This window comes from Corvus hawaiiensis, chromosome 26, assembly GCF_020740725.1.
Source record: "Corvus hawaiiensis isolate bCorHaw1 chromosome 26, bCorHaw1.pri.cur, whole genome shotgun sequence".
NCBI lineage: Eukaryota > Metazoa > Chordata > Aves > Passeriformes > Corvidae > Corvus > Corvus hawaiiensis.
In genome coordinates, this window is record NC_063238.1 from 30,209,356 (window position 1) to 30,223,381 (window position 14,026).

At 42.6% G+C, this 14,026-nt stretch overlaps 1 protein-coding gene and 1 long non-coding RNA gene across 7 annotated transcripts in view; one reads left to right on the plus strand and one right to left on the minus strand.

Annotated features, from left to right (window-relative positions):
* TRPS1 (transcriptional repressor GATA binding 1) overlaps positions 1 to 1,081 on the minus strand; it is a 223,914-nt gene extending 222,833 nt beyond the window's left edge. For 4 of the 6 annotated variants that reach the window (XM_048286554.1, XM_048286552.1, XM_048286556.1 and 1 more), the window contains exon 1: positions 962 to 1,081. Coding sequence is in view for 1 of the 6 variants with exons in the window: in XM_048286553.1 (XP_048142510.1) it covers positions 208 to 217 (10 nt within the window). In the remaining 5 variants the exon portion in view is untranslated. Of the gene's footprint in view, positions 1 to 207; positions 336 to 961 lie in introns of those variants that run through there. The other 2 variants (XM_048286553.1, XM_048286549.1) reach the window with 1 other exon arrangement.
* A 442-nt stretch (positions 1,082 to 1,523) lies between these two features.
* On the plus strand, positions 1,524 to 4,845 carry LOC125317352. Its single transcript, XR_007200030.1, has 2 exons — positions 1,524 to 2,054; positions 2,916 to 4,845. It is a non-coding gene; the product is annotated as an uncharacterized LOC125317352 (long non-coding RNA).
* The last annotated feature ends 9,181 nt before the right edge of the window (positions 4,846 to 14,026 follow it).

Consider the following 14,026-nt stretch of genomic DNA (forward strand, 5'->3'; position numbering starts at 1 on the left):
AAAAAAATCACCACCACTATGTCGCCTGTTACCCCGGTGTGACCGGGAGGGATCCCAAGCCCTCCTCCCGGAGCAGCACCGCTCCGCACTCGGCCTCTCCCGGTGTGTCCCAGGGAAAGAAGAGGAAAAATAGGAAGGCAAAAAAAATTTAGAAGGGGGAAAAAAAAGGAAAAAAAAAAAAAAGAAAAAAGTTTTTCCCAAACTTACTACTCTTCATGATGGTGTCTCTGTGCCCCGCTTGTCATGATCCCCATTAAAACTTCCAGCAGCGGCAGGAGCGGCAGGACTGTGCGACTGCAGCCCATCGGATGCGAACCCTCTGTGCTCGTCTTCTACTTCCACCCCCCGCGTCTCCCTTCCCCTCCCCCCGAGCGCCCCGGTGCCGGGGAACCGGCGGCCGCGGAGATAAGGCGCGGAGCGGCGCGGAGGGGAGGGCAGAGCAGAGCCGCACCAGCCCGCGGCCGCCGCCGCTCCCCTCCCCGCCTCCGGGCCGGGGGGCTGCTCCCCCTGCCCGCCGCCGCCGCTGAACTTGACCCTCCCGACTCCAGCGGGGCTACCGCCGTTTTGAAGTCGCCAATTTCCAGCCATCACACATGGCTTTGACCCTCCGGCGGGGGGAACGGGGGCGCGGATGGGGGGGGGGGGGCGGGGGGGGCGATGCACCGAGAGAAGCCTGTGAAATCCGAGCAGCCCCCGTTGCCTGGGATTATGCCCACCCACCCTCCGCTTTTGTTGTTGTTGTTTTTGTTTTTATTTGGGGGGGGGGGTATTTTTGGGGGGAGGGGGTGCCCCTCCGCTGGCCCCCCGGGCACACGCCACGCTGCCGCGGGCGCCGCGCCCCCGCCCCGCGCGCGCCCCCCCCGCGCCCGCCGCCGCCGCCGCCGCCGCCGCGCCGCCCCCGCCCGGCCCGCCGGCCGCGGCGCCCTCCCCGCCGCCCCCGCCCGCGCCCCCCCGCGCTTACCTGTTGATTAACCGGCAGCAACAACCCCGGCAGCCTGGAAGATGGTGGAGCCGCGGCGCGAGCCATGAACCGTCTCCTGCTGCCGGCGGAGTTGGACGCGGATTATGTGGCGGTGGCCGGGGAGTGGGGGGGGGGGGGGGAGCGGGGGGCCGCGGCGCCGCTGCCTCCCCCCTCGGCCCCGCTCGGCGGGGAGGGGGCGACGGGCCCGCCGGCGGGCGGTGCGGTGCGGCGCGGGGGCGGGGGCCCGGGGGGCGCGGGTCGGGGCACGGCGCGGCGGCCCCGCCGGCAGCGAGGCGGCGGCCTGGGAGCGCGGGGCGGCCGGCGCGTTATCGGGACTGTTATCGCTTGTCAGGACCTCCGTCTCCCCGCATTACGTCAGTTTCAAGACACCAACACTATTAATATCAAAGGAGCCTTCGCGGAGGAAAGCGCCACCCCAGACGGAGCGCCCTTAAAGAGACAGTGCAGGCGGCCCCGCCGCGCGGCCCGCGCCGCCCCCCGCCGCCGCCTCCGCCCGCCGCCGGGCCACGGCCACGGGCAGCGCGGGCCGGGCCCGCTGAGCCGGGCGAGCCGAGGGGGCGCGTCGCCCCGCGGCCGCGGGGACCTGCGCTGAGTTGGAGCAGGGATAGCCGCAGGCCACAGGCGCGCCCCCAGCGCGGCCCGCGGGAGGCGGCTCTGCCCGCGGCTGTCACTGGGACCCGCGGCTGCCCTACGGGATTGGGAAAGGTGGCGGTGGGGATAAAAGGCGCGACCCACGCGCTCCAGTAGCTCCCGCCCTCGGGAGACCCCAGCCCTGCTCGGGGTCACCCGCAGATTTCGTGTCACCTCTCTGCGCCGTGCCCCCCGTTTGTGTGCGGGTGCTGAGGCGGATGGGCAGTCAGTTCCCAGGTTGTGCGATGAGCAGTCCCGTTAGCGTCCGCGCTTTGATACTGGTCGCGGGTCAGCCCTGAACTGCTCCGAGAAAACCTTCACAACTTTTCCTCCTTGTGCAGAACTTTTTCAATTCGAAATACTCCGTTTTCCCCATACTACGAACTTCCAGAAGTCTACATGTCTGTAACAACTCTATCCAAGGAGAAGCAGTACATAAAAGGTTCCTATGAAAGGGTTTTAAAATCCCAAATATAGTAGGTGTTAAAAACTATGTAAACATTTGTTGGGAATTTGGACACAATTTTTCTGCAGTTAGGTGACTTTATATGGTGTGCTTTTCCTCCCATGCAAGTTGTTTTAAGCTGATTTTACGTTCAAATAAATGCATTCTGCTTGCTTGCAACTACTAACACATTATTTAGGGGAGAAGCTGGAAAAGAGTTAAATGCTTACAGTTTGAGAGATGAAACTGCTTCCCCCCAAGTACTTCAAATTACATAACTTTTTCCATACAATTTTACTCTTAAATACATGGTGAAGTGTAAAGTATAAAATCTTCAGAGATACATGGTGATGCAAATGAAACCCCTCTGTAAAACAGCGTTCTCAGCACTCGCTCCAAACTTAAACATTCTTCATACATGTTTAGTATAATCCACTGGCAGATTTGTAAAGTAATTGCTTGTGTAAATCACCCAGTAACATATTTCCCCCTTAAGTTCTTTTGTAGGATTGTCTGATAAAACACTTTATGAATAGAAAAGCAATAATTCACATACAAGAGGTGAACTTGTCATGTTGAAAATGGAAGGTTGCACGATTAGGCACACACAGTAGGATGCCCGACACAGGGAAAGGAGAACTCACTGATTATGTGTGGTACTCCCTCTATACCCATCCACAGAAAATGAGTTTGGAGCAGCAGAGACATTTATATGTGGAATGCAAAGGAAAGTAATATCAGAATTTAAAGTTTGTTACAAAGTCTGCCTTGATACTTCAGTACCTTATGCTTGGTAGCACCTCGCTCATATGCACACAGACAACTTTTCCTGACTTCATAAATTTACTTTTTCACAAGCTGCAAATGCCATGGCTGAACCACAGCTGAAGAGACGAGCCATTTCCACAAACTTTAGTGAATAGAGAATTCTGAAAAGCAAGTATTTTTGTCCTGTTCACATCAATTCAAATGTGTTCTTCTCAACAGTTTTGATTTTATTATTTTTGCTGAATATGTCAGCCCCAAGTGACTGTTCACTTGGCATATGTCTTGCGTAGGAAGGGTTAAAATAGGCAGGTATTTTGTCTGATGACTTGGCTAAGCATCTTACAAGCAGGGCTTGAGTGGAAAATATTTAAACAAGAGTTATTTCCCTTTACTTCTCTGCTCTAGTGAGACTTATTAATGTCTTCTTATTTTAAGCCAGGAAATGATGCCCCCCACACCTTAAATCCCAGCCAGTTCTTATGTGTGGCTGCAGCTTTCCCAGATTTTATTCACATTATGACAGACAAGCTGTGAAGATCGATAGCAGCAAAAGCACAGATTTCAACATGTGTAAACCTTGATAACAAACGCCTTTTTTTTCACCTGTAGAACGGTATTATAGAGGTGTGTTTTTAAAGGACAGAAGTATCTCTGTGCATGCCCTTCTAAAATGAAACCACAAAGCCATTCGTAAGGAAAGATGAGAAGGACACAACATGTCTTCATAGTTTCAAGTAGACAACTCTAATGAAATACTCTATCTCTCAGAAAAAGTTTGTTACCGTATCTTTATTAGAAATGCTTTCATGATACATTCTGCATTTCAAGTTAAAATAAAGCAGATCAAGAAGACATGAATCTGTTTATATTCACCACAAAGAACTGTAGAGAACTTAATAAAGGCAAAAATATTTTTATAAATTTTTTCAGGCAAATTATTTATTTATGAAATAATTTACAAAGAAAATTTTTACCTCATGGCTTAGATACATTGCATATGCTTATGATTGACACAATATGTTCAGGCTCAAAGGCCCATATAGACTTTTTTCCCTCTTTTTTTTTTTTTAGTCCTAGCAGGAATATTTCAAAACAGCCAACTAATTCATGAAGTCATACAATAATTGTTTGAGAGTTGTTTCCAATATAGGAAAATAAGTTATGTATATTGTTTTCATTCAAATATTTGTTGATTTGTTGTTAGAATGCTTTGACATTGACATGCCGCAAACTGCATTAGGAGAAATATTGTAGATTTTTTTTTTCATTTATTATCTTCTGCTGTCAAACTTTTCCAAAACCACTTAAAGCAAGTTTTATTTCACTTTGTTCAAAACTCATAGTCTGCATGAAAGTAGGTTGTTTTTGAAATAACAGGTTCAGGTTTCTTTAATAGATAAGAGCTGAGGAAGTGAAGGAAAAGCAGCAAAGCGAAAAGATGCAGAGAAAGTGCTGCTTTCACTGAGAGGCATGAACAAAGTAACTTCTAAATAATCCTCGGGTTTTTTTACAGTCAGACACGTTCTCCATTGAGGGAGAATACAGAGGCCAGTCACAGTTGCTTCTTGAAAGAAAACAGTATAACAGTCATTGTTTATCAAGATGACATAACATGCCATTTTTGCCTTTATTATTTAATGCAGTTTCTCTTGTCGTTTACTCAGCGTAGATACAAAGAGGGATTAACAGTAAAGCATAAGCATACTTGTTTTACAATTTCAGCCTTTTAGTGCATAACTTACTTAAAGTACTAGGGCCTATAATCACAATGATTTTACCTGATGGAACATGCATTTCAGAAATATAATCCAACTGTTTACCCTAACACGTCATAAATTGCAATTCTTTACAAAAACCTCAGAAATTGACATCCGTTGCTCTTAAATGCCTGCTGCTTTAGCACATATCATCAAGAAAGTATTTCTGTATTATTCTCCCTCTGCTTGGTAGCATATTACTTGAATTCTAAAGACGGTTCTCTTATACTGTCTTCAGTAATGAACATTTTGAGAAGCACTTAGTTATGTGTCTGAGGCACTCCAGTGTGAGTTTCTTGAGATCATAAACACAGCAACTTGCAGGATTTCTGCAGACCCACTTCTTTTCTTCGCACAACTTTTGTCACATGAAATCATCAAGAAACTTTTGTTCCCTATCTTACACCCTGCACAGAGTCAAGTCTCTAAACTTCAAGTTGTGCGCCAAAGGCTAAAAACTACCACTGATTTTCAAAGAGATGGGACTGGGGACCCTAATGATGTGGTTGAAACATCTCTGAAAAGAGATTATGTGTTGTGATAGAGAGGGCAGCGCTGAGAACAGCCAATGAAACAGCATGCAACTGAAGAGCTAATACCATGGCATCATCCCAGATTCAACAGATGTTTTCTAGGGGGATTGGATATCTGGTAATGGGAAATGGAACCTTTCTTTTCTATGTCACTGGTTTTAACACAGGCCAGTAGCAATGGAAAGTCAATAATAAGCAATGCTTGTTTGGTAGCTTTCTCCACTGCATGGTTGAAGAATGTCCTCCTGATTGCAGCGCACCAGGGCTGGCTGGTACTTCCCTGCACCCCGGTGGCGCTGCTGGTAAAAGGGCCTTGCACAGAAGTGCCTGGAAACCCTTTTCCCTGTGAGCCGTCTCCCAGGGAGGGATGAGGAACACTGACCGGGCATAGACTGCTCCTGCTAATGGTGTGTCTGCAGATAGTTAAATAACTCTGGCAGCCACAAAAGGTAATTTATCACTTTACACTATCATAAAATCTACTAGAAAATTAAAAATGCTAAAACACCAGACTCCCTAAAATCATTTACATGCAGGAATCCACATAATTGTATAGATTTTGATCTTAAAAATGCTATGTAAAAGGCATTCATCCAAAACTCTGAAAAGCCTCACATGCACATACACATACATATGAAGTAATACATAATGAGTGTCTCCCAACAAATATCAATAAAAGAGGTGGCAGCATTTCTTCCCACATTTCAACTGCAAGTTCAGCAATCAAAACAACCTGAGCCCCCTGTCTTGTCATCACCACCTGCCAGACAGAGCCGCTACCTTTCTCTCCCTCAATTCCATATTCATCCTCCCTCCAGCATTTCCAGCATTTCTAGGAAGGTTAATCTGGATTGGTTCAAAGTGCACTGAAGTCATTGGGAAAAAAAAAAAGCTGTAAGTGAATTTAGTAGTTTTTACATTAGGTCCTATATGTGAGTATTTTTCAATCTTATTCCTAAGGTTTGTTGCTATACCATTGCAATGTTCTGAACATAATAATGTTAAAACTCACTACAGTGTCTCCTAATATAAAGCAACAATTCTGTACAATTGAAGTGTTTCGCTCAAAAGGAATTTTCTTTCACTTGATTTCTTGTAAATACTTTTTTCTTTTCCATTTGTGACTTCTAATTGTGTTCAAATCTTCATTTTAATGTGACAGACTACAAACAACATGCTTTTATTGCAAAAGATTTATTCACATTGATACTGATGCAAGGTCTCAGATTTAGTTTAGGGAAATAAAATATCTTGCAAATATGTTTATTTCACTTTGGAAAAAGTGCACTTTCCATTCCATTATGAACCTCAAATGCATAGCCACAATATATGGCCCACAAGGTGCAGTAATAGCACTTGGGAATCTCAGAAACACAGGGCATTGGTAAAATTACCAAGATGCTGTCACTATTTCTAGTTTCAAATGGAGGGAAAGTCACTCAAGGTAAACATGGCAGTGTAACACCTGGTCTTTAGTGGTCTCTCCCAGTCTCCTATGAAACTTCTAAGCACACACAAGAACACACAAATAGCTACATTCAACCAGACTAATGTATCTAACTTTCAGAGTGCTCAATCCTTTGTGTAAGGAAGGGCTTGACCCTAATCTGGCCTTTCCCTCTGGATCGTGAGCCAGTCCATCTTGCAAAGAACTAATGAACCACTGCATTCTACGGTATTTTTAGAGCAAAAAGGAAAAAAGATCAGCATGTTCACAGAATCACAAAATCATAGAATGTCTGAGGCTGGAGGGCACCCCTGGAGATCATCTGGTCTGATCCTCCTGATCAAGAAGGGCCAGCTACAGCCAATTGCCCATGATCCAATTCCTCCTTTTGGAGACTTCATGATTCTCCCATAATCTACATGACTGCTACAACTTGTTCCTGGTCTGAGACAACTCAGAGGAGCTTTCTAATCTGAGTGAGGAGCGCACCCTGACCCGCTTTCTGTCTGACCTCTGCATAAGAATTAATACATATCCACAACTCTTTTAATGGTTAGTCTTTGGAAACAGTAACCTAACAAGAATGCTACCTTGATTAACACTAAAGCTTGTTGACACCAAGATTAATACATACCACATTCTCTAGTTGTGAAATGGTAGTGCCAGTGCCTTTGTTGAAAAACATGAAACAACTGTAGGCATCCTTTAAACTTATTCAGGAGTTTGTTGCATTTTCCTCAGTGGTTATCAGTCTTGAAAGAGGTTTCCTTTGGAAACAGTCATACCTTTAGGGAGGAACACATCAATCTACACAAGCAGCAGCAGCCTTAGCTCACTTGGTTCGGCTCTCTCACTTAGAAACCTCATTTCTGTTCATACCTCTCACTCTTCAGGAGCTTGATCACGTGCCTGTACACAAGGTTTTACTAAGTACAGTGTGAATCAGGTAAAAATAATGCTGATGGATCAGCATTCATTTACACTTGGGATCTTGATGTGGTAAAGTCCAGATCATGACCCAGAAAACATGTGTCCACGTCTACTTCAATGCCTGAACAAACTGACTCCACAGAGGGCAAAAAAGTAGTCTTTACTACTTTGATTTTTTTTTTTCTCCTTCCTGACTCCACTGTTTTTAGTTCCTTTCACTGCTCACATAAAACAGACAGTTACCTTATGACATACTAAAATATTTATGTGCTAAGACTTCTTATTTAACAATGGCCAGAGATAGCCGTAATAAGCTGGTGAAAAACCTGGGTAGTTTGTGCAATTTTCCTATATGTGCTATTTTTTTTTCTAGTCGGTGTATGCATCAATGGAACAACAAAAAAACCAAAACAACCTAAGCCAAAACAAAAATCCATCTCAAGCCAAGTAACTCATCTCTGACCAATCCCTTCCCTCCTAGTGCTTTAGCATTGCAAAATACGCTGATATTATGGACATTAACATGCTCACTGAAATAAGGATCATTAGCTATTTTTAAATAAAGGAAATAAAGCTATGCATTACATTATGACTAATATATGTAAGAGTCACTCATATGGTAACTTGTAAATAGAACATTTGTGATTAATAGGTTTATATTTGTGGAAAAAGGCATCCTTTTGAAAGACTGATGCATAGGATATGGGCAGAAATTAATCTGCACTATTTAGAAATTAGAGCAGTAAAAACAAATACAGAGAATTTGAAAGTTATATCTAAGAAAGAGCTATGTGACCTTCATGAGCCCTTCGTCACAGAAGCCAGAATGGCACATAGGAAGCACTCCTGGAGGTAATTGTACTGGTGCCCTGTTTTTCCTTGTCAGGAGCTAGAGACAGCCCAACTATCAATCCAAAGATGCAGCGAGTAAGTTGCTCACTGTGATGCAAATTCAGATGAGTAAATTCACTGCACTGAAAAATTAACTCTTTTCTGAGGAATGCAGGTGACGTAACCACAGAGTGAATCCAGACCAACAGTGGAGTGTGCATTCTCAAAAAGTAAGCTCAGAGAAGAGAGACATTTTGGAAAGCCTAGAAAAACACTGGTTTTGGAATTTTGCACATTGCTGTTTGATTTGACTTTCACATGCTTTGCTGAGGGTGTGAATCAAAAGAAGACACCCAAATCTGAAAATAGAAGTACCAGCTAAAAACAAGCTACGAGGTATAGCTTTTATGGAGATGTGTGTACCTAGGCCGTTAATTATGACAAGCAGCCCAGTGAGGCTGTCAGGCAAAGAAAAGTAAACAAAAGGATGTATCAGAGAAAGGAGCACCTCTCCTGTAGCAAACTTCATGTGTCATTGAGACTCTTGAGTATGAGAACCTGTGTAAGGACAAAATCCTTTTTTCCTTTCTTCGTAATGCCATTCTTGTAGATATGCAAGTATTAGAAGAAAAAAAAGGCTACTTGGGAAGGGCTCATGCATAGCAAATTTGTTTTCCCCCTTCCCCACCAACTGTAATTACAACCATTCAGACAAAGCTGGTTTTCCCAGTAGGACTGGCTGAAAACGCACTTCATTTACATGGCCTAATTGGGCTTTTTTGGCCAAGGTTGTTCTATACACTGACACTAGGACTAGGTACTTAACATTGAAAAGTTCATTCTTGTGGTTTGAAGTTAAGGATTTCATTACTTTGAAGTTACAAAATTCAGAATGAAGGTGTCTCTTTTAACACTGGTGCTTCAGTAGTGTGTACATGCATAAGAATAATATCTGTAATTATACTGGCCTCAAACAGCAAAGAGTCTGCAAATTAAACAGACAGTCATTTTATTTTTTTCTTTCTTTATGAGAAAAATAATTGTGATGTATATGCTATTGCATGAACTGTTGGTTATATAGTCTTGTGGCCTTCAGAAATCAGTACAGTGAGCAGATCAGCTATTTGTGAAGATCTACTACAGAAAAAGTTTAGGAAAAATCAGCTTCTTCTATATTCTATTTACATTAAGTAAGACTTGGTTATTTTTATCATTTATTATTTTGTTTGAAACTATCTTGTCTCACTCAGCAAGACACGCAGTTCATGAATATGTATCTTATAACCTTTTCTAAGTCAAGTGCACAAGGTTTAGTTTCAGGGTCTTCCATATTGTACATGTCCTCTACAATCAAGAAAGGTTTTGCACAGTCATCAGTGCAAACTCGAGCCATGTCTAGAAAGACAATTAACATAAATATTTCAGCAGACCTTGGTGTAGACAAGATTCCAGCAGCTGAACCTGTTTTTCCGCATATTTAATTGCCACAGTAATTAGAACATAAGGGTTCAAATCCACAAAGACATTTGGATGCCTAATTCTCATTCACTTCAATTGAGAGGTGGCACTTACGTGTCTTTATGGATGTAGAAGACACAGAAACCTCAAGAATCTTATCTGTTCTAAAACTCCCAGACAAATATTGCTATCAGCTTCTTCAGAGCAGCAAGAGTTTTATTTTAATTCCTGATGAAGGTACATCTTAAGCACAGAAAATTACATGACAGCAATGGAGGCTGTACTTGTCTCTCACCTCTTTTCCACCCATCCAATCATTTTGAACCATGGGAAGTTCCCAGATCGTGAGATGCTTTAAGAAACTCAAAAAAATCAAAATTTTCTCTGGTGACTGCTGGAAAATGAAGCTGGCAGTTTACGCTGTTCTGTGGTCTGATAAAACCTCATGAAGCTGGTGGGACAAGCATGGCTCTATACCCCTACTTAATCCCCAGATGTAAAGAGAAACTGTGATCACACTGCCAGATGTAAACCCCTAAGAATGAAGTTTCTGGACCTGCGTTTGGCTGTCCAAGTCTGGGCTGATGCCCAAAGGTTGGACCCACTGTGCTGCACTGTCCTGCTCCTCCCAAGTCATACATCCATATCTCTTTGCTCAAGCTGTGCCAAAATTCCTCCAACTGCACTGTAAGCCATAGAAAGTAGAAAATTACCTTGTCTCTTTTATTAATTGCCAGTTGAAAAATATAGTATCTGAGACAGGGAAAAGGGTGGAATTTCCTTCTTTTTAGGGACTTTGTCTGGAAACAACAGCTAACCTTCGGAGGCATGTCTCCAGAGCCACCTGTGTGGGCAACAGAGAGAGTGATGACTACCATCAGCTGCCATTGGAAGGAGTTTCTCTCTTTTCACCCCTAACTACTGAAGAAGACCAGCCTCTTAGTTTAAGCAACTGGGTTTGTTATTTGTGTGATATGAATACACACCCAGAGTTACATGATTAATCACAATCTCCCCACCTTTCTTCTTTAAGCTTCAATCTGAGTTTTGCCTACATATGTCGTGTAACCATAATGATACTTGCTAAATAAATGTTAGAAATAGGGAAAGTGTATCTCCCAAAAATAGAGCTTAAAGCCAGAAGAAACCATTACAAGCTTTGGTTTTTCTTTCTGCATAATTCTGGCCACAGACCACTCAGTACTGGCTGTGCCAGGCTATAACTGCTGTGTGAAGATAGTATATCTTTCTGAAGATGTCTGTCTTGATTTAAACACTTCCAGTGTTGAAGGATTCACAGCACTCCTAGGTAAGTTGTTCCAGTGTTTAAATACCATCACTCTTTAAAATGTCCCTGACCTGATTTAGTATAACTTCAGCTTCCAGTTCTACTGTGTTTTATTTTATTTTGTTTTAGTTCAGTTTAGTTTATTGACCTATTTTATTCTAATGAGACCCTCTCCTCCATATACAGACTTACAGAGTATAGTTTCCTTCTCTCCCTTAAAGCAAGCAGATGAAGTTTCCTTCATGCCTTATCCTGGATAATTTCTACGTTTTCATCATTCATTTAAATACTTTTTGATATATAGATACTACACCCAGTCAAAGGTTAGACTTATTCTGTTCACTTTCAAACTTAAGTGCTTTTCTTACTTCATGTCCACTCTTAGTGCAAATACTTACTTCATTAGTATTTGAGATTCACATATAACTAATATAAACATATCTGTCCAAGCAAGACCCCAGAGATTGACTTTTTTTTTTTTTAATTTAGACTTATTTGTCAATACTGAATGTTTCAAAATCACTTCCCACTCTTTGTAGAAAACTGTTTTCTTCTTTAGAGCTTTTTCTTCTTTTTTTCTTTCTTTCTTTGAAAAATTATTTGAAAATTACTGTAATAAGCACAACATACTTCATTCTCAGACTTCTCATGGCAAGAGCCTCACTAGCATAATTTACTAGAGGCCCTAAAAATAAAGGATTTCCTTTCTAATGGTAAGAAAGAATCAGTCATTAGTTGTAGTTTCTGTCACAAGCCTGGGCAGCAATATCACTAAATAGTACAGAGTCACTTTTTCTATACTGACTATTATTGCTTGGGCTTTAATGAGAAAATTCTGCCTGCTGAGACACCAAGTTATAATCTTTCAAATGAAACCAAGCTAATAACTATTCCCATGACAAGACAAATCTGCAGGCACTAACTAAGTTAGTGGCTATTATGCTTCACACTTAATCTTGAATATGATAGATAGGAAGTGGAACTAAGGGGAATATTGAACAGCAGAAGTGTTCCTCTGAGGTGATAACTAACTTGTGACAGGGCCTTGAACATCTTTCTTTGCATTCAAATCAAAGCAAATTGAAGTAATTTAGTCCTCTGGAAGTGCCAGATGTAAGATTTGCACAGGTTTTGTCATCATGAGAACTTCTAAGCCCAGACACCTGCATCAAGCAGGTTCCAGGGGGGAAACCCAAGTGAAGAAGAAAGAAGACAGCCTGTGCATCGCTATGCTGCAGCGAGAGCAGGTCTGCAGCAGCTTGGGGCACTCATAGGGCGTCCCCTGTTTGATGGAGACAGCACCTACTCCTGTCACACAGGTCTATGAGGTGCTTCACAGACCAAGCACCTATTTGTGCACCAGTGTCAGCAGATTGCCACTTGTCTTGTACTGGTGGTCAGTGTTTGTGGATCACCATTCTGCTAGAGGTCCAACACAGGTGACCAAGGTGCCAGGAGGACAGCAACCCCGCCATTCCCACTGCTTATAGACCAGCTCCTTTCAACATCTGATTTCCAACAGAAATGTGCTACAGCATGAAACTTCAGCTGTGGGTGGAACAAAGCCCACAAGCACATCTTTGTGCCACCAGGTTTCATCCCTAGCCTGTACCATCCCTAGAGCAGCTGTTAGCCAGTCAGCCTCAGACCTATGCTCAGCAACAGGGGCTTGGGTGGTGCTGACTGAATGCATGTTTTTAGTTCTTTGTGGTTTTCTAGAGATTGTCGAAGTTAGTTTTATTCCAATTTGAAAGCAGATCAAAGCTATTCAGCACCTCCATTTCTCTTGAGGATGAGGTTCCTGGAATGGCTGAGCACTGAGGAGCTCTAAGTGCCTGCCATGGCACAGCAGCCCAAAAGGTGCTTGTGTACACAGAAGTGAACAGAGAGCAGATCACAAAGGACAAGATGGATAACCACAGATACAGATGCCTGGTCACTGAAGAGCATGACATGCTGGCACAGTGGCACCTTCAGTGGCGCATTCCTTTCCATCCTTTTCTTCTTTTATTTGTTTGTCTGAGCAAATGTCTTAGGAAACTTTTTTTAAAAAATGAATTGTTTAAATGTCAAATATAAATTGTGACTTATTTTAAACAATGTGTGTGTTTTAACCAGCTCTTTGACATTAAAAAGCATATTTTGTCTCACAACCTGCTTAAAGCAAAACAAAAAGCTAAGCTACAGCTCTTTACAAACAATGAAGGCAATAAATATAGTAAATTACTGTTTTATGTGAGACAATATACTAATGTTAACTGAAGCAGTGGAATTAGAAAACAAACTCCCTCTGGGAACAATTCTCACACCCTTGTTTTAGAAGGAAGCAGAGTTTACTCATAAATAATTTAATGCATTTACTCCTGCTAGACTGGACTGACAGGTCTTCCATATGCTGAAGCTTTGCTTCTCTGATAATTGCAAACTTTTTGGACTGAGAAAGTTGTCAACTACAAAGGTCTGTACGGTCACTGTAGGACTATCTAGGAACATAAAGATGTGCTCTATAACACAGTATTACTGAATTTAGCTGTCATGCCAATCATCATTTAATAATAATATTCCTTCAGACCTATTTCTGTTTATGAGCATGTAAATAATCTCTTCTTCAGAGTCATATAAAAATCCCTTAGCAACTTTAACAGTTGCCTACATGAACAAGCAAGAGAAAGGAAAAGACGCATTATTATCTGGGTTTATTTAATGCAGTTCAGCCACTAGAATAAAAAAGAAAACAAGGCAGCTGAGTCTGTAAGCACAGCATGATCTGTGCTTACAGACTCAGCTGTACAGCAGTACAAAAGAATCAGAACAGAAACAAGAACTGTATAAATTGTGTCCCCTGTTACCTGCCTCAGAAAGTGGCCTCACAAAATACTGGACTTTGTTATTAGATTGGTTAACTCTTCCTCTTCGTATCTAATTTTCGTACTTTTACCTACTTTATTCACAGTGTT